This window comes from Coloeus monedula (genome assembly GCF_965178545.1).
Source record: "Coloeus monedula genome assembly, chromosome: 1".
In the NCBI taxonomy this organism is placed as follows: Eukaryota; Metazoa; Chordata; class Aves; order Passeriformes; family Corvidae; genus Coloeus; species Coloeus monedula.
Genome location: NC_138781.1, coordinates 91,454,264 through 91,475,712, shown reverse-complemented (window position 1 = coordinate 91,475,712; position 21,449 = coordinate 91,454,264). Strand labels below are relative to the sequence as shown.

The 21,449-nt window shown below is 38.9% G+C and overlaps 2 protein-coding genes across 2 annotated transcripts in view; one reads left to right on the top strand and one right to left on the bottom strand.

Moving 5' to 3' along the window:
- Nucleotides 1-1,313: 1,313 nt before the first annotated feature.
- On the top strand, nt 1,314-7,091 carry RMP24 (ribonuclease MRP subunit p24). The gene is made up of 5 exons (XM_082293186.1): nt 1,314-1,433; nt 1,550-1,572; nt 2,334-2,533; nt 5,446-5,654; nt 6,054-7,091. The coding sequence occupies exons 1-5, from the start codon at nt 1,360-1,362 to the stop codon at nt 6,205-6,207; spliced, it is 660 nt and encodes a 219-aa protein (XP_082149312.1). The 5' UTR covers nt 1,314-1,359; the 3' UTR covers nt 6,208-7,091.
- A 1,470-nt stretch (nt 7,092-8,561) lies between these two features.
- RPRD1A (regulation of nuclear pre-mRNA domain containing 1A) overlaps nt 8,562-21,449 on the bottom strand; it is a 44,034-nt gene continuing 31,146 nt past the window's right edge. The window contains exon 7 of the mRNA XM_082284311.1: nt 8,562-13,187. Coding sequence (XP_082140437.1) covers nt 13,038-13,187 — 150 coding nt within the window. The 3' untranslated portion in view covers nt 8,562-13,037. The remainder of the gene's footprint in view (nt 13,188-21,449) is intronic.

Genomic DNA, 21,449 nt, shown 5'->3' with positions numbered 1-21,449 from the left:
TTAATAAATGGGAATATTTCACTTGCCAAAAAATCTGTTGACTGATGAACACTGGTTGTGTTTTGAACAGATATTATGTGACATCCCTGCTCTTCCACTCAGAAAAGGTAGGAGTTTACTCAAAAATTAGGATGAAAAAAGCCAGCAACACAGCAACAAAAATGTAATATTGAAAGGTTCATTGAAAAAATTAGTTTCAATTAAAAAATAGAGTCAGCAGAGGCCCTAATTGTAGCTATTATGAACATTTCATTAACAAGTCTGGATTTATTGACTGTGCTGTAAAGCTCTCTTAAAGGAAGTCTTGAAATTCCTTTTTCTCCCTTGCTTTTCTGCTTCTAAAGTCCTCGGCTACTCCATGTCAGAAAATAAGAAATAATTATATTTATTCAAATTCCTTGATAGAATATTGAAGCCTGATCAGCTGAATACCTCTCCCAAATGAACACCATTACCAATAGATCAAAGGATAAAAACGTCTAGCAAATGAACAGGGCCGAGGGAATTAATAAAACAGCTCAAACGGTGAAAAGCTGAAGGTTTGGTTTTGGGGCTTTTTTTTGGGGGGGGGGGGGGGTGAGGGGGAGGAGGGAGGTTGTTTCTTTTTTTTTTTTTTTAATGGAAACACATTTGTAGAGTGATAAAGTATGCAGTCGCCAAAATTCACGGGAAAGGCACCTCAAACAGAGAGGGTGACAGATGAAGTTCAGCACTGCTGAGCATCAGGCGGATTTCTGGAGATGCTGCAGCAGATCTTTCACCTGACAACCCCTCACAGAGAAACCTGTGGGGTTTTTCTTGTTTTGTTTTTTTGGTGTTGGTTTTTTCCCCACAGAATCACAGAACTGGTTGGGTTGGAAGGTACCTCTGGAGATCACCCAGTCCAACCCCCCTGCCAAGGCAGGGTCCCCTGGAGCAGGTGACACAGGAACGCATCCGCGTGGGTTTGGAATTTCTCCAGAGAAGGAGATTCCATGACTTCTCCGGGCCAGCCTGTTCCAGTGCTCTGCCACTCTCAACGTAAAGCGGTTCTTCCTCGTGTTTTTTCCCTAAGGTAAACGTTTCCTTTCCTACGGGAAAAACTTTTCACACTGCTGAGGACACAGGCGGGCACCGCGCCCCGAGCGGGCGAGGGGCGAGCCCGGCTCCCCCGGACCCCCGCCCGCGGCCTCCAGCCCCGGGCCCACAGGCGGGGCCCCGCCGCCCTCCAGCGCCAGCCCCGGCCCTGCCCCTCGCCCGGGGCCCGCCCCAGCCCGGTACCCTGGTGCTGCGGCCGCGGTGCCGCCGGGGCTCGGCCAAGCGCTGCACATCGCCCGCCTTCCCTTCCCTTCCCTTCCGGCGGGGCGGGCGCTCGGCGCCATGGGGCGGCGGCGGCTGCTGGCGGCGGCGGAGCGGCTGGCGGGGGCCTGCCCGGGACAGGCGCGATTCCTGCTGTAAGGAAGCGCGGCGGGGCGGGGACGGGCGGTGGGAGAGCCCGGCGGTGACGCGTGGGGCGTCCCCGCCCGGTGCCCGCGGCCGCGCCGTGACGCTTTCCCTCTCTCCCGCGCAGGTGGATGCTCCGCAACTCCCGAGGCGAGTGAGGGGCCCCGGGCGCAGGCGGTGGTACCGGGGCCGGAGGAGAGGGGCTCCGGAGCAGGGCCCCCCTGAGCCCGGCGCGCTCCAGCGGAGGCTCCTGCGGTGGGAGAGCAGCGCGTGGAGGCTGCGGAAGGACAGGAGCGTGGGAATGCCGGCTCCCCCTTGTCCTCCGTTCTCCCCTTCCCCCTGCACTGCCCCTGCAGGGCAGCGCTGCGGGGCTCCCGGCAGGAACGGCGAGCTCGCCAGGGAGCTGGGCCAGGTGTTCCTCGGGGGATTAGGGAGAGGCGTCCGAGTCCAGCTCTGGCAGCAGGAGCTAATGAGGCAGATGCAGGAGCATCTTATTAGGTCTGAAATATGTCTCAAAGCGTTTCTTCATCCCAGCCTGAGGTCCTGTCATCTTCTCACACTTAAAATGGGCACAGAGCTTTACAAGGCTTTGGTGTCCCTGATCTGGTAGAAGATTGTGCCCACATGGAGCTCCTTGCAGAATTGTGAACCTCCGTTGTTAAAGATTTTTAGCAAGGGATTGCATTTTTTCAGGAAAATCTACAATGATATATTGTGTAAACTTGTGCCATGCATAAACTTAGCCTGAATTGTACTCGGCTGACCACATTCTGGTGCTCAGCTTCCTCTTGTGTTCTAGTGTTATCTTAAACACAGAGCATGTATAGGTAATGTTCAAATCGAAACACACAATTTTCAAGTTTGCTTATAAAACGTAGTTATTTCATCCATTTGCCTTTATTTATCTGTAGCTAATGAACGTGGATTAGAAAGAATATGTCCTTACTGCTTCCAGTTCCTGGTTCCTGACAGCTACCGGGTACGCCTCAAACCAAAGATGAAAGTGACTCCACAGATAGAGAAAGTTCTTAAACGAGAGGCAAAGAACCATAAACTTAACATGAAACAGACGAAGCTTTTGAGAAAGTACAGGGAGTCAAGAAGCATTCTGGTAAGGACATTTATTTGGAACTGACAAGTACATGATATTTCTGTAAATTTCATGCCCCTATTTCAGTGGCATAAAAAAGAAGATACAGAAGCCTTTCTCTTAGAAGAGGAGCCCACACATTTCTTTTTCACGAGCATAAGACTGTTCCCTTCTTTTTGGAATAACTTCTGTTCATAAATGACATTTTTAAAATCTCCCTTCCACAATAGATAGATCATGAACACAATGACAAGACCAGTAAGATTTTCTCTCCAAAAAAAACCTCACGACCCCATGTTAGAGAAGCTACACAAACATCTAGTTTACTGCCTTTGTTTCAATTTTATCAGTTGTTGAGCAGATACATTTTGACACAAGCTTTACTTCATGTATTTCACCAGATTCTCACAGATACATCCGATTATTGTTACCATCTGTATTAATAGAATTTTTTACATTTGTCTGAATATTACTGTTTATAAGGAGTCTTTCAAAACTAAACTACAGAGGTAATTTCAACAGGTTGATGTTTTTCTTGAGACTTCAGTTATTTTTCTAAAAGTACTCAAGGAATGTGACATTTAATTACTATTGGAAGAATAATAGTATACATTTAATCTAGTGTTGCCAAGGTATGTACTATTTTTACAACAGGTTATGTGAATGGTTGTTGGAATAAATGAGACAGCACCCTATTGTGCCCAGCAGTTGCTGGCACACTTGGCACTTTCTTGGATGAGACTCTTGTGGTTTCAGGAGTAAATTTTGTGAAACCAAAAATTACTAAAAGAGTCAATAAAAAAACCTGAGGAAATATCACCAAGGTTCTTAGGTGTCAGAGCAAAATAAGATGCTTCATAAAGGCACTCTCCCCAGATTGTAGATCACAGTTGAGCTTCAGAAAGGACATCTGAAATGGTTCTTCACCCAGAGGGTGTTTGGGCACTGGTAGAGGCTCCCCAGGGGAGTGGTCACAGCACCAACCTGACAGTTCAAGAAGCATTGGGACAACACTCTCAGGCATAAGGTGTGATTCTTGGCATGCCCTGTGCAGGGCCAGGAGTTGGAATTTGATGATGCTTGCGGGTCCCTTCCAACTCAAGACATTCTGTGATTCTGCAAGCTGAAATCTTTGGTTTATTTTTCTGGGGTCACAAATGTTGAGGGTACATTAAGAACCTCTCTTTAAGCAACTGATGAACAGAGCAGTGTCCTATGAAATGATGATGGGCTCTTAGACTTACTGTGTAGCTGGAGAGTGTTTGTAGGGACACACTGTGCATTCATATGAGTAGTTTAAAATTCAGTTTAAATAGGCCCAGTTTAAACTCTGGTATGTAATTATAGTTTGCTGTACTTGTGTTCCGTTCAGTTTGAATTTGTCCTGTGGATTATGATTTAAGTGTTTCTTAAGTCTTTAAAATGCTGTCAGCAACTGTCAGCTTTCAAAATTAGCAATGTAGATCCTGGTAATCTAATACCTGAGACGTGTGAAAGTGAAAATTCCAGTGTGGTTGGAAATTAAAGCAAGCAACAATATGGCAGCTTTTACCTCTGAGACTTTTCTTAGCAAGTAGAACTTGATTTTAGATTGCTTCTGCCATAAAAAGACACATAAACATAGGGACTGTTTCAGGGCTTTAAAAATTTTTGGAGTTAACTGCTGATCCATTTCAGGGAATGGAAATTAGCTGTGAAGTGCTATGATTAATCCAGTAATTCCTGCATTGTAAAGTGGTCACCTCCATTTATATTCCACACAGTGCTAAGTCACCATGAGATGCTGAGTTTCTTTCCCACCTGAATTTCATTTAGAAGAACTAAAAATACATCAATACCTGAGCACTAAAAGTTAATGCTGTTTCTTTTTTTTGGTTCGTTAGGCTGACAAAATAATGTCTAGAGGAAGTCAAAACACTTAACTAAAAATGTTTCAGCATCTCTAAATGTAAGTTTTACTAAACAGTCTGCATTTAGTTAAATTTACGCACTTTGAAATGAAGAATGATTTGGTGTGATGTTTTCAAAACTGCTTAGACATTTTTGTGACAGTCTTTTGAGTATGTTTTTTTAACCAGAAGCATCATGCAACTGTCTTTCTGTCAGTCTGTTTGGTGCCTCAGAAAGTTGTCTGGCTGTGTTACTCTCATATCTCTTACTATGAGTAGTTGCCATGGCAGCAAGGGATATCAGTAATGTCTGACAGTCTCTGTGACTGTGTGACATGATCTGTTCTGATGCACCTCTCAGCTTACGGTGCTGCTAAAGTTCCCTGCAGCCTAGAGGTAGAGAGAAGAGAAAGTGCCCTTTGTTTAGAACATTCTCCTTATTGTAGTAAGTACTTTTGCCCTAATACAAAGCCTTGTCTTTGTTCACTGAGGCTTGCTGGTTTTAGTTAAATGGATGACTGGGTTTGAGAGTAGTTTAAATATTTTATCCCAAGACTCCCTGAAAAGTGTGCAGTGTAACTTCATTGGGGGTAGAATATGCTAATGACTTTAGATGACCCAGAATGTCACGTTTTTTAGCCAAATACCCAATGTATAGGAGTACTCTTGAATACTCAGTGAATCTTGTACACTCAAAATATGATTTGCCCAGTTCAGATGCTGTTTCATCTGTCTTGACAGGGTTGTTCTTTGTATTTCACTGTACAATATTACATTCAGAGGTACGGGTCTCCTGAAATTAGTTGGTAGGGAATTGGAGTAATTTCTAGATAAACCCAAAGGATGTGTTTAGCTTAAGAAGCCTGGATTAAAATACTAGTTATAAAGTCTATGTTACTTTTTAGTATCTCATGTTTTACTTAAGCAAATATTTAATTTGTGTCATAGTGTTTATAGAACAGCTTGGATAATTCTTCTAATGGCTTTATAACAAAGGTGGGAAGACTGAAAGGCAGCTTGGTATTTCCTTTCTTCTCTCCATAGCTGGTTACTTGCAAATCTTGCAACAAAACAACAAGACATTATGGTAAAAGCAGAGATTTTCTGGCAACGAAAACACAGAATTGTGGCACTCCAGGTATCAAATCTAGCTTGAAGACACCAGATGTAAGAATTCAGTCTGCAAAGAAAATGACACCTGTAAGCTGCAGTAGGTTGGGATCTAAAGAGAGCAGTCCCTCATCACTTTCCAGGTACCTGTTTCTTTCCTGTTTAAGCAGCACTTTGCCAAGTAGAGTGTATTACATCTTGTTGATTTTAGATCAGTCATTTAGTAACGTTTAAATTAGTAACTAAGTGTATTTCTCAGTTGGTATGGTTGACGACATCAATTTTAACTTTCCAACCTTTAAAATCAAAGATTCTCATGAAAAGCCACTGTGTGCAAAGAATGCCCGTTTGTGTCATTAATGCAAAATGTTTGTCTTAAAACTTGCATAACAAAGTTATACTTCTGACTGCTCACTTGCACATGAAAATACACTATTTCTCTTGAATATTATTCACTCAAATTATATATGCATGCTTTTACAGCCACTTTATGTTAATTCTGATTTCTCCCCTTTAAGACATTTGAGCCTTCTGTTTTTCAGGACACGTGAATCTGGACAGGCAGCAAACAACTCTGCTTCCAAGACTCCCCGAAACTCCAAATTTCACTTCTCTAAGCTAAAACGGATGCTCGACCTAGAAGAAAAAGAGAAAAACCAGAATGCAGATTTCAAAACCTTCTTGACTTTACTTTAGTTATATATTATTTCAAAGTAATAAAGATTACAGCAATAAACATTGCTCCAGTTTTAGTAAATCAACAAAGTGATTTCTTTAAAACTCAAGCTCACAGCCTGTACTTTGTGAAAGCATAGACCATATTTTTTAGAAGGAAGCTCTGTTTCCAAGGGGGGGTGATTGTCTACAGAGGGAGATGAGAAGATAGCCAGTTTAATGTGCTTGGGAATCTTGAACATGTTTAGCAGTTTCTGATGCCCCAAGAATTAAAAGCCAGGATTTATCAGCTTCCTGCTGCTGATGGTCCCACTAGGACCATTTAATTGTCAAGATTAAAGATTTTCAATTTAATTTTGGCACAGAGATGAGAGAGGACAGTATAAAGTCACCGTTCAGGACTGAGGTTATAGCCTGTCCTGCTTACAATCTGCAGTGATAGTTCTGCAAATGGTGTGTCACACTTCCCCTCTGAAAAAGAGAGCCAGTTAGTTAAAAGCATTTACTTTCTTGGACTTAAATGTCTGTATTTTTCTTTTGGCTTTGCTAGTTTAATAAATAGTTTACTTTAAGTGCCTTCAGACTCAGTGAACACTGCTTAATGACCAGCAACTAGCTTGGTGGACTGTGAAGCAGTCCAGGGCAATGAAGAATAGTTTGTTAACTGTACTTAGAGTCTCAGAGATTGACATGTAACCTTTTTATATCCCCTGTACACTTGCACAATAACTGAAGGGTTCACTGCTCTTTGTCTCTTATGTTTGTGTAGGATAAAATGAACTGCCATTCTTTAATCAAAATACAAACCTTAGTGTTGCCTTTTCCAGTGTAGAACTTGGTATTAATTCACCTGTTCCTGTACTTACAATCCAGTCCTCTGGAAAAATACTTCATTTTGTTGATGGCAAATGGGTTGCACAAAAGTGTTTGGAAAAAAAAAATTGCAATAAATTTTCCTATTAAAAGTACTCATGTTAGGTACTGCTGTGCTTCCCATGAGGCTTATGTGAAACCAGCACAGGCATCTGCTGTGTTTTAAGGTGCCCCAACATTATTGTGTTTGTTAGATCAAAGCACATTTCCCTGTTGTCTCTGTTTACAGTGCTTCCTACACAACACCTTGTGGTCTCAAGAGTGCATTCCTTTTGGATAAAACTACAGATAAGGGATAAAAGACATAAAGGGGGGAACACAGCCAGTGTGCTGGGAAAGCTAATGGGCAGTCTATCCACAGGATCACGGGAGAGCTTGTCTAAACTACACATCTCCAAGTGTTTTGTGGGTGGTAGGCACTGAGCTGCAGGCGCTCCGCACACCAAGTGTTACCATTGCAGCACACTATTTGTTAACAGAGATGGAGCCTTGTCATGCTCCAAACATCTTTTTTTCTTTGGAATTACCAGAGTTGTCAGATATGTCCATATGTATTGTTAAAAAAGATTGTTATTGTGAGCTATTAGACTTTATTCTGGGAGCAAAAGGGAAAAAGTCATTCAGTATGTGCCTTTCCTTGTTTACAAGCTTCAAAATGCTGGGTAGAAATAATCTCCAGTGCTCTTATATTATTCCTAAGCCTTTAATAGAGTCTGTTTTTCCTGTTAACTGGACTTTCACAGAATTGGTGTATTGAAAAACAGACATGTATATGTATAAACTTACCTCTATACATTATATGTATATAGGTATTTGCATACATACCCACACATCAGAGGCTTCTATGTAGACATATATTACACACATTTATGCATGTCATGCATTCTTCCCTTCAGGACATATTACTTCCCTGTACCTGACTGAACACTGAAGGCTAACTGTTGGCTGCGAAAGACTTGCTGAGCTCCCCTCCAGACCACTGCCAGGCCATGTTAGTGGCTTGTGTTTGAAGAGCTGGAAGAACAACTCGAGAGAGGAAAAGCCCTCACTGATTTCAGAGAGGGCAGAACTTCAGCCAGACTTTGTGAAGCAAGAGAAGAAGGTCTCTGTCAAGCATACAGCCCTGCAAAGAGGCATCTGATTAGAGAGTGAGAGTTATTTCCCAGCTCACACAAATTCTACTGGGCAATGGCATGTGTATCACTGGCAGTACTTGTGTAATACCACACTGAAAATGTTACAAAGTGTGTTTTAAAGTAACCAGCTCAACTAAATTTACAGTTCTAGAGATAGGACCTCAGACCCTTAAATGCACTGCCTCCTCACTGAAAACTGTCACACAAAATAGAGTAATAAACCTCAAAATTAGTATCAATCATTTCTTCAGCATCATCACTATGAGATCTTGGTTGATTCCTGAGTATAAGGAGCAGTTTACATGAAAGCCATTTCCCACCATGAGATTGAGTAGGCAAGCAATGAACATTATCAAAGATGTTTTTACAACAATGTTTTATTAAATATGAAAGAGCGTACATACAGGTGTTATTCTGAGGACATAAATTACACAAGGATTACAGGTTCTGTCAGAAAAGCACAATAATGAAACATCTTTACATTTCAAACTTTTCTTGTTAGCTTTTAACAAATGAGTCTATTTCTGTTGCAAACAAGTAATGAGTGCTATTGAACTTCAGCAAATTCCCACAAAAACATCATGCTTAGTAGGATACTTTAACTATTGTAAATATGAAATCAGAATTAGATTCCTAAATAACACGATGGAAGAGATTTACTACTTAATCAAGATAAATGACACACTGAAATAGGAGCCGAGACAAAATTGGTCATTCATTAGAAAAAAATTCCACTTCAGACACTATGTTTGAGTCTGCTTTCTTTACTTGCAGGAATAGTCACTGTGATTATATGTAATGAGCAGAACTGGCCTAAGTATTGGTTAATGTCACCATCAAATTTTAGACGTGCTGGTTTTCACTGATTTTCCCACTGAATAAACCCCACACCCACAGATCTATTTCCTTACATTTCAAAAGGCTCTTCTGCAGAGGGCCAACCAAGCCTATGTGTGATTTCCACATCCTCCATGGTCATCTGCACTGCTGGCTACTGTATCCTACAAATGTATTTTGGGTCATCATCGAAGTACCAGACTGAGTTACCAACTGATTTGTGAGAGCAGCATTAGTCTGTGCAAGTCCTAACACAATGTCTTTTCTAAACTTCAGGTAAACAGGAATGTAATTTCATCATCATGAAAGCTCTCAGTTTGACACTCGGAAGACTACTCGGATAAAATACATAATAAGCATGTAGTTTGGGTTGTGTTGCTAGGGATTAACAGAGGCGCTTTAATGTATTAATACAAACATTAACAGAGTGAATCAGACAATCTAATATTACTGCAGGCTGTAGTCTAATTTCCAAAAGAAGCAATGAAACAAAATTTCTAAGAATGGTAATTTTTGTAACTAAGGACTTCACATTTATTTTTAAAACCACAGAAGTGGGGTAGTATTCCTGATATCTTTCAAAACATTCTGCAAAAAACACAGCTTGAGCCTGCAAACACTAGAATATACAAGCAGTCCCAGTGACCTCCAAGGTAAGCATTCTCATATGGCAAAGTGCTGCAGGAATCTCTTTGCTTTTTTTCAGAGAACGCTCAATAAAAGTGCAATATAGTGAAGCAAATAATCTAATTATTATGCTTTTATTATTAGATGAAAAATGTTCAGATATTTTACAATTGTGCCTTTTGTAGGGCAGGCATTCTGGTTTGCCTAGAGTCAGACCACATCAGAAGAGGTAAGCAGGGTATACATACCCACACATTTTCTTTCCTGGGGTGGCAACACCCCAAAGCAGTTCTGTGGTGCAATCCCACCTACAGATAAAACATCGTGCTGCCCAGCCTCACAGTTATTTCTGTTTTGACAGAAGCTGACATGTGGTTTGCTTTACCTTTCCACCCAGGCATGTTCTCCTTTTTGTCTCCTCGGCTCCCTACCCTTCCCCGCCCAGCCTCTTTTCTTCCTGAGATGTCAGAAGTACGTACATTAAGCTTTGGAACCTGAGAATTTGGAGGTATTTTTTGACACTACAGGGCTGCATTTGTACCGTACCATGCTATCTCCTGCTATGCTATTACAGTTACAATATAAATCTCCTAACTACTTGATACCTGATGCCTTTCCCATATAAATAAAAAAACCCCCAACATACCATTCAGCCATTAATATATGACACTTACTATAAGAGTGACCTTTGCCTTTAACAAGTTCTCTTTTCCAAATATTGTGGGATAATTTCCAAAACCCCAGCTATGGAAAACTCCTTGCAGTAAACAATTTCACAGTAATAAAGAAAAATATATCCAGAAAATAACACTCTCTCAAAATTAAAACTTATATACATCAAGAAAAAGTTGAGGTTTCTTCCTCATTCTTTTATCAGTTCTACATTACCTGTAGATAAGCAATGTTATCACTAGGAGTTATGAATAGGAAAACCAAATCCAGTGAAATAAGTGTCATGTCTTTTTTAAAACCTTTGAGAGATCAAGAAAATTCAGCATTCAATTTTATTATTATAACTATTTTCAATTCAGGCAGAAAAGATTGTTTAAGCTTAGTTCCCTATGATTCTGAGTATCCAAGACAGATCTTTCAGCGCAGTCAAATAAGCCTTGTCAATGCACTAATAATCACCTCTGGGCATAAATTAAGATTTCAATGGATGGAATTCAACCATGAACACACTATTTATACTTCTTGTTTTATGATTTGTTTTGTAATTTTTAATAGATTAAACTGGTTTAATATTTATCACAAATTTGGTGCTATTCTTTAGCAAAACTGAGCTTTAACTGCAACTGCAATGCACATACATGTGTGTAAGAATTTATGGGATGAGTTTAACCTACTAGAGCAGACATATTTAAAACATTAAAATTGTATCAGAACATTTTCTTATCAAGAATCTACACTGAAAAGATGCCAATAAGTGTTACTTAATTTTGCATATTACACTTAAACGAAAGGAACTAAATCCTCTGGATTCAATATAGTCAGCTCTTTTTTTTCCTATGGAGTGGAAAATTGCCACTTGAAACTTAGAAATCTTTGGGCAGCTAGTGAGCTCTGATGAACTATTTTGAGCACTCCTACTTGTCAGTCAGAGTTTTTTTTAGGAAATCAGTATTCTACACTGCATGCTATGGACTGCTATGTCAACAGCTTGTATTTTTATCTTTCCAGGTTTTTTCCCTACTTAACTGGGGTCTAATTCATGGCGACTTCCACAAGAAGAGATAAGTGGACTGAGATGCTTATGTCCAAGTGTATCTATTTTAAAAAGAATGATTATTCTCCATTCACATCCTACAAGTACTCTAGTGATTAGCCCTGTAGAAGCCAGTAACAAGTGACAGATAATGATCTTCAACAATTTTACTCCAGGACGATTTTGAATTTTGAAAAGAAAGAACAGCTTTTTGTAAAAAATTTGCTTTCATGTGAGGTCTATAAACTTGTAAACTGTGAACTTAACTGGTACAAGACAATGCCCGACAAGTGCAAAACCATGAACAAAATGCAATCATGAAATACTCCTATGATATAGCCAACTCAAAACACTTGCAGCCCAGGTTTTTAAGGTAATCTATATGCCAAACGTACAGGTAGGCATTTTTAAAATCACTCAACGATTACATGGCTCATTCCAATGGATTGAAAAGCCTAAACTTTCTGCCAATGTGCTAAATGCCTGTCTGTACCTTTAACTTTTTAAGTGAACTTAAAAGCTGATGCACAGTATGGAAAACAAGGATTCTTCACAAATTCAGCTGTTTCCAGACAAATACCACATTTATGCCATGCAACAGTTTTTAACTGGGCAATAATTTTCTGCTGTTTGACTTATACACAGGTCCGAACTGTATCCTCCTGTTGTGTGAGAAAAAAGACAATTGAGATCTAATAATATTTGCTGGAGCAGGTGAAGGTGGGGAGGTGGTAGCCCATGCTGGCCTCCAGGGTTTCTCAGTGGAAGAGGATGTGCAGTACAGCTAAACCATCATCTTGCTGCATGTATGGATGGTACATTATCAAACTTTAATAATGGGCACTTAGCAATTGAGACAGTTTAGAGAATGACCTTTCAATTTAATTAAAACTGTAAAATGGCTTCACATTTCTGGGATTAACCTTTTTAGATGGAAACAGATGTTCCAGAAAGGGATTAGATTACAAATGAATGGTCCCTCGATTTAGAAACTAAGCAGCTGTAAAAAGCTACAATTTCAAAACATAATTAAACTGGTCAATTGTACACTTTCTACATGCTGACTTCTAAAGTGTACAAAAATATTGCAGTATTTTGAGTCATTTGAAGATCTGCTCAGTGTAACGTGATTTATATTTTCCAATAGAACATGGGTTATTAGGATTTACTTAAAAAACCCCACATTGTTTTGGGAGTGGGTAATTTAAATGTCATGGACAGTAAGATCACTTTTAACTTTGCATTAAATTGCATCGACCTTCTCGCAAACATAAGCCTGTGATTTCCACATTTCACTTCCTCACTAGCAACGGAAATGTCTCAAGTTAGAATTATGTTTTGATTATATGTTGATCTACATTAAATACAGGGTACATAAGAAAAATCTTAGTATGGTTTTTTACAGGGCACCCAACTAAAATCTTTACAAAAGATAATTATTCATTCTTCAATGTAACAGACACAGATGCCACTTTTATAAATGTACCCTTATGTTCACTCGCCAATAAAATAGTAAACAAATCAACTTTTTAAACGATTTTTTATAAATTATTAAAGTATTTTTACTGACACTCTGCAACAATATACAAAAATAATACTACAAGAGTACCGATCGGTCTGGCCTACCCCTCATTTCACAGAAAAGCAGAGGTTATGGGGGGATGTTCTGCTAATCAATCATCGCTGTAGATGTCTCCTGCAAACGGTAGGTGTACGTGGCTGCCCGTGACGTTGGGAAGTCGAGAGAGATCAGGCAGGTTCTGGATCCGTGACCTGAGTTCTTTCCGTACTTGGGACACTCTGGCTAACTTGCGTTTGTACTCCTGTAATGCAGAAGAATTCAATATGAGGTTCTTTTGCTACTACCATCCCTACTACTCACTGCACTTGACATTTCCCAAATGAAGTATTCCTTCTGCAAGTTAGATCAACAGCCTCTGGAGAACCCAGAGATCTGGGTATTTGGAGGCAGAGGTATCAGCTCTAGCATTTTCCCAGCAACAAACTTCAAAAGCATAGCCATGGGATTATTTTGCTTTGAATTCCAAGAACATAAATGCTAAACAAGGAAGACAATCCCAGCTAACACAACCACAGGCTTTTCTCCATGTAACTAGCAGAATGGGATTATGCTTAGAACTTAATTAAGGATAGTTGATACACATATTCTACTATCAATAACAGAGGCTGGGAGGAAAAACTGACTGACGTCAAAGTTGTTACTTTCATCTGATACTGCTGAAATAATAAAACCCAACCAAATACCAATAACCAGGCCTAATCGGCCCCACCAAGCTGAACAATGAGAAGTATTTTGTATTAAATTTTATAATAAAAAACCATATTTCCTTGGTACGTTTATGGATTTAACCCTGGGTTTTCAGAAACTTTTTGAATTGGGAACTTAGGATTTCATATTGTATTGGAATACAGGTCAAACCACTCACAATTTCATATTTAATGATTATGAGGCACTTTTCACTTGAAACAACATTATCTGAATAAAGTTTAACACTGTAAATCAGTGTACTAGAATATAGTTAGTGGTCATCTATTAAGAACACAAGACATAATGGAGAAGAATACCAGCTTTTATAAAATGAAAACAGTTATTTCAAAATATAATAAGATTATGGTATAATTCACAGGAATATTTAAATTTCAAATACTTGGAAACTGTGGAAAGCAGAAGAAACTAAGTACTAGCAGGCAAAGCAGTGCTTCATTAAAAAATACCACAATTCACAACACATCAAATGTAGATGCTTTCTAGTGTGGCTGCAGGTTTTGCTGCAGCCTGGGAATGGCTGGAAGTAACAACACACAGGTAATCTACAGCTTGGATAATTGGCCCATGGATAACCAAGATCTCACGATTATAACAACTTTTAAATAACAGTGGGGGAAAATTCTACATCATCCTGCAACAGTGACAAATATGAACACTTTTGTATTTGTTCCAGCAAGTATGAAAACACTGTGCAAAGCACTTTGTGTCTATAAAAGGTAACAATCATGATGTTTATGTATGAGCTCTAAACATAATTTTCAACCACATTACTATACCGTTAATAACATGGAGTAATAAGGAAGAACAATGAAAAGACCTTTTGGTAGTAGAACCCAATACAGTAGAAAAATATAGTAAAAAACATTAGATAATTGGGACATGATCAAGATTATTGGACAAGGTCCAACACACACTTTAAAAAAGTTTGCAAGTACTAAGGCAGCAGCATGACCTTCTTACCAAGGGCAGTAAGAGAACCATGGGATACCTTAAATTCTTAATGAGAAGGTAATGGGTAGCTAAAAAAAAAATTATCAAATCTTTACATAGAAGAATGAAAAAAGTGTCCCTGAATTAGGACCATCAATTCCTCAGTATAATTTATATTTCAAAATCAAATATTATATGCAGATTCTTATGAGATACTAGACACAGTGAAAATACTAGAGATACCCAGTCAGTGAACTGTAAACACTTGGTAACAGTACACAGGGCAAAAGCAGCATTCATTTTAGAATTCTGATGGCCAAAGAAGTCTTAGACCTGTGAGTCCCTTGGTCCTACAAAAACCATTACTTGCTCACACTTGTCCAAAATGTTCTCTTCAGTGCAAGTGACTTCAGGACATGGCTGCGGAAATGAAGGTCTGTATCCTGACACTGTATCCTTACAGTAATGCCCAAAGGCCACAAATACTGTACTGTTTCATATCTGATTTTACAGGAGCATCCAGAGGCCTCACTGACTGGACTCTGTGCAAGACTTGTAGTCTTTTGCCAGCACGAAAAAGGCCAATCACAGGCATTTCCACTATGCATTTTAGCCCAAGTTGCAGAGACTCCTGACTATTATTTTAGGGAATAGATTTTAATGCCAGAGGAAAAGACCAGCTTCAGGTTTCATTGTTTACAAAAACAACTAATTTGGTGCTATACAGAATATTAGTCAAGCAGAATCCCTATTTTCAGAAGCAGGATGCCTGGAGACTGATCACTGGGCAACGAGGATATTGAGGAAGATAGGAGATATGGCCTCCACTGTGAAAGATTTACTGCTGTAGAGAAGAGGATGAGCGGAACTGTAAGAAGAATCAATACACTCAAAAGGCCTAAAAAATCATAAAATATACTAACTGTAAAATCCCTCCTGCAGTTAATTCTTGTAAAGATCTGATTCCTGTCCAAGTTTATTCTCTATCAATGAGAAATGTAAAGCAACAAATCAGTATCCCACCACAAGCTTGAAGCCTGAAGCTAGGCAAACACACAGCCACTTAGCGACAGACTCAGCAGCTATATTCTTGCTAGACTTTACTCCAAAACCTGAAATGTGCCTTATATTAGATTGTCAGTTGCTTGACTCCCTTAAAGTTCCCTTTAGCTGATAATAAATCATTTCCATAACAACATTGCATTTCTGACATCCAGCATTTTCCATATAAATTCTGCCTGGGACTTGTTGCCTAGTGACTATCAGCTTGATCAATACTACTAACAGTAGGTTCCTTTTCCTCACTAAAGAAAATGTTCTCATAAATTCTGTCTCCCACATAAAACAGTCATCTTCCTCTCACCAACATCTCTGGCATAATGCACTCTTGGGAGTCAATTTTTTCCTTAAGCCTTCTCAGAAATAGGAAACTGTGAGAAAATTTGCTCCAAGTTTTTACTGACAAACTAGAGTAAATTTTAAAAAAGTAAGGTCTTATAGTTGATTATATTATTGATGCAGTATAAGGTACAGAATGCAATTTTAATCCAATTTTGGTAATCCAAAGCATATGCGAGATCTGAAACTGCAGGTTAGATGTTCACAGGAATCCTCCCCCACAAGCAGAAAAATTATTCACCTATCCAGAGCACCCCATTTCCCATGACACTCTTGAAACTATTCTAAAAATCACTGGAGATGTCCAGTGTTTATTACTGGGGAGCAAGTTCAAAAGAGGGCTGATTTTCAAGCACAGTGACTCAGCAGTTTTGAGGTATTTTCAAGGCAGCTGCTGTTCACAGTTTGATTCTATTTAAAACCACTAGTCTCTTCTGAAAGGGTTTGCTTGTGTATTTTTGAGGCTGTTATTTCAGTCCTGGCATTACCTAAGTAGTCCTGGACTGCTGGAATACAAGTATTAAGTACTCATTATCAACAGTGCTCACTGTATTTTTACTATTTTATCATAATAGCATGCACATGTACCTATAACCTTTTTCCTCAGCGTGTATGTTGAGAGTGTGACTTAATGAAAGCAGAGGAGCGGGAATTGGGATATCTAGGTGTTATTTCTAATATCATTGCTCCATTAGAAATGCTGGACATTATACAACCAAGTAACAACTTAATCCTATTTTTGACACTTTTAACTGTGGAAATCCTCATGGAGACTTTCAATTTCATTTTCACTATGCTGATTTTAAGATAAATTTCTAATTATCCTTGTGTAAATGAGGCAAGATTTGAGCTACTTACTTCAAAGAGTCAAGGAGAGGTGGAAGTATGCTGCTTTCTTTTGTTACTCTGAGCTCAATTTGCATTTCTTCCTACCTATGGAGAACCTTACTCTTGGGATATATTGGCAACCTGACGTATGGAATTAAAGTTTCTTCAATTTCTCCAGTGGCTTAAGCTAACACTACTTTCAGGCAATATTTTTTTGTATTTCCAGTCAAAAGCAGGTTTATGAGATAATTAGAACTTCTTTTGCTCATTAGACTGCCACCAATTACGACGGTTTCCATTATTTGACAGTGTAGATGAATATTTTGTGAAAGCAATGCTAACAACACATGGATTCAGCACCTAGATTAATAGTGATTCTCTATCAAATCAGTACCAGGCAAAAAAGCAAAATAATTTTTGATTAGACACTACAGAAATCATAAATAATAAAAATGTGGGCAGGTCAAACAGGCTGTGCACTGCAGAGAATATATTCCATTCCAACTAAAATAGATCTTTATAGAGATGTTCTACAATAGGAAGGTGGGACAGATAAAAAAACCTGAAACTTCATGGATATGCTTTCCCTTTATAACATTGATATGACTTTGAACCTTCATCCGATCACCGAGGCTATGGAATGCACCAAAATACTGTGTGGTAGAAAATGTATAGCAAAGCAAGAATAAAAGGTTTGCAGAAAAGACCAGTATTTAATCTGCATCCTTGTTAGCTACAGAAAGGTAAAGTAGAAATCAATACTTCAATACAGAAAAACAAAACCCAAAAGGCTTAAAAGGCTTTTGCATCCATGGCCGTATGTACAGAATATTTAAAACTGAGATCTCTGACTTTCTAGGTCCATTCCAGCCTTCAGTTTCAGGTGCAGATGTCAGAGCTGCATCACAGAGAAAAGGCTTCCCCTGCACTGTGTCCAACAGTGCAGAAACTACTAGAAATCCTCAAAGGTCCAGATGAAAGCAAATGTCATGTGATAGCCTGACATCTAGATCCTGAAGTTCAGAATCACAGTATTTGTTTATAGACTCTACCTTGCTAAAATCACATGCCTCACCTAGTCTGGATATTTTTCTGCAAGGAAGACTGACAACTAGACTTACAGGACTCAGATAAGCCTCACTATTACCTTGGAAAACAGATGAGAGGGTTAAATTTGGTGCTGCCTTTAAAAATTTGGCGTGGCTAACATTTGTCAGCAGTATGATTAAAAGATCAACTTATTTACCAGTGTTTAGGATAAAAAAACCCCTGAAATAACTTTAATTTAAGATACTGAACCAACATCCATAAGCTTCACACACAAGGTAGAAGAACAAATGACAGTTATGACAAGCTTAGGAAAGGACAGACTTGGCTAACTTTCCATTGCACATTACCTACTTCCTAGAAAACAGATTTCTGGAAGAAAGCTTCAACTTTTTAGATATGCTAATATCTAACTGTTTTGCATTTGGTCTTGCCATGTTTTGAACTAAGTAAATAGCACTGAAGCAATCAGCAACTACCTGGTGACTGCTTCGTTTATTCCTTTTTGTTCTATGTACTGCCCCATGCATTACTTACTGTACACATTATTCTGTGCATAGATTTACTAATATTCTCAGAGGTTTTCTAATATCAAGCTTCTCCATTACAAAACACAATTTTTTCTTCAGAGACCTTCTTTGAGCTGACAGATGAAAATGAAATGCATCCTCTAATTCTGGGTATCCCATTTTTCTTGGTAGTTACAGTTTCCAAGAACTTAACACTGCAAAGCAAATTTTCTAAATTAAGTTAAGTCAATAAAGTATTAGAGACTCCTCAGCTTGTCTGCAAATGAAGCAATAGGAAGCAATGAACTCAGAAGTTTGAAATCCACAAACTAAATTAGTGACCATCTGGGGAATGTCTGGATTATGTGACTTTGTCTACCATCAACTGTTATGCTGTGGTACAGACTGGAATACACTGCAGACCTTCAAATCACAAATTCCTCACTGGTATAGTAGCAGACAGGAACAAAGCATTTTATCAGGACATTTCCCATCTGAAGAGTGATTATCAGAAATGCAAAGTCCTTCACAGTGGCCACAAATTATTCTTCCCATTTCTTGAAAATGCAATTTTTGTCCAGCTCCTTCCAGCCTAAAGCAGTATCTCAAATCTCATTCATTGCAGCCTTGACTCCTGGTCTCCATCTCCATTCCTGGAACATTGCTCCTAGAACCAACTTTTGTCCAGCAAGGATGTTCAATGCCTCTCAGACTCCTATCACAGCTGTATTCAGATACAATACAAATACAACTTGTTTTTGCCTGCCTCTTCCCATTTCTAGCTTTTCTGATTCTGTATCTAAATTTCTCCCTCTCCAATCCTGGTCTCCATTTATCATTCTGTCTATAGTTCTGGTTCTGGTTACACCTGTTTCTCCCCAGTCCTATACTTGGCCTGTTCCTATTCTCCACCTATATAATATCTTCATCAGATCTATTACCTCATACCAGTTTTTGCTTCCATTCTCTTAGTCCAAATGAATTCCAGTTCATTTCAGTCCCACATGGTATTACACCCTTCTGGCTGGTCACTCCCTTCTCAGCCAGATGATCTTCTAGTCCATTCTTTACTGTAATGTCTAGTCCTGGATCTCTTCTTAATCTCCACAGCCTCTGCTGCAAGTTCCATATAAACTTGTTCAAGTTTTGCATTCAAACCCATCACTCCCATCTCCCCATTACTTAAGACTCATGGGAGCCATGGACAACCCACCCATGGAAGAAGTTATTTGTTCTCACATCACAAAGAGCAAGTGGCCAAGCAGCTCATGATCAGCCTAGAGAACAACTGTACATGGTTGCAATTGCAGAAGTCTACTTTAGCAAAAGCTGGAAAACTCCAACAGAGATTTTCACAGAAGTCAGCAATGTTTTAAGTAATCGCTCATGAGCATATTAAAAGTAAGATTTTTCCAAAGGCTTGTAATTTCATTAAATTGAAGCTCATTTTCATTAGTACATCAAAATGCATGTCCCCTTAGAAAAAAGGATTTCCCCATTTCATAATAATTTGAGAAAGAACATAAATTACTTAATCTCAAAGGTAATTTTTAAAGATTTTTTTATTATAAACTTGTCCTTAGCCTTTCTGTTGAAGACTGTGTTGCCAAAAAGTTGCTCAATGTTTGGAAAAGTAGAAGAAAAGAAAACAGGACTTGCAAGCCTTCAGGGAGGTGGTGGAGTCTCCATCCCTGGAAGCATTCAAGAGGCACCTGGATCTGATAGTGGGTGATGTGGTTTAGGGGTTACAGTGGTAGTGGTTGGGTGGACAGTTGGGCTGGATGGTCTTGAAGGTCTCTTCCAATCCTGACAATTCTACAAGTGAGCTTAATTAGCAGGGATATTACTAGGCTTAGTTTATATTTATCTCCCCATAATCACAAAAGGTCTGGGGTGATGAATAGTAATTTATAAAATAAATTACTATATACAGACATTGATTTAATTAGACAATCTCTATGGGAATATGATTTAATTTAAAGCATTCCAGGATGGCAGATATGAGCAGCAGCTGAAATAAAAGATGCCTGCTTGAGGTTAAGCTTGTTCTCCTTGTGTTTCATTATCTGATACAGCATTTATTTAGCCACTGTAATAAACTCAAAGCTATACACTTCCAAGAGATGCTTAAATTATACTGAATTCTTAAGTTTCAAACACTGGCTGACAGAACGAAGCTTTGGAGAACTTTTGATGGTAAGTAATCAAGTACTTCAGAACAATTCTGAGCAATTTTGCTCACATACTGAAGTTGCTACTCCATACAGACACACAAAGGATAAAGCAGAACAGTTTTGAAAATAAGAAAATAAAAAAATTTTAATGGCTAGAATCTTATAGATAGCTTCTTGAAGTTTCACCTACTCACAAATGATCTACAGGAAATCCAAATTAAAGGGTATCAGTGTTTAATTTTAGAAGAATGTAAAACTACTGAAAAATTTGGATGGTCTATTAGAAAAGCATGCTTTTAACAATGCATTTACAAACAGTTGTGTAAAGTCTTCAGGCTCAAATATTTACTGTACTTAACAGATGAACTGTAAAAATTGTGTGTCAGACATGCATTCCTCATTTCATGCATCCCTTGCCTGTAGGTCATTACAACAGTCTCCGATCCAACTTCAGATTTCGCATGTGCAACTCATCTTTCTCAACCTAATTCTGTTAAGTGTTGAACCACAAAAATGTGGACTGCAAAATGCATTATTTAGCAGACACAAATGGACATTTTAAAGTATGAAACTGCTGTAAAGCCAAGATTACATGTACTTATTTTAAAGATGAAAGTGACTCTGAGAATGAAAGTTAACACTGCAGGTCACTACGTAGGGATTTATCTATTGCTAGCCAGGTTACAACTTTCCCAGATCTTCTTCCTTTGTCAAAGACAGATGTACATAATGTAGAACATAAAACCTAGTTTTATTGTAACAAGGCTAAGCACTAGTGGCAGTCTAATCCAAGCAGCAGAGATCTTAAACCAAGGTAACATATATATTGCAAACGCAGTATAGAACCACTCTGTGCTAACCTGTGGGTCAAGAAAGAAAGAAAATGAGAACTGTTTTATTCAAAGCATT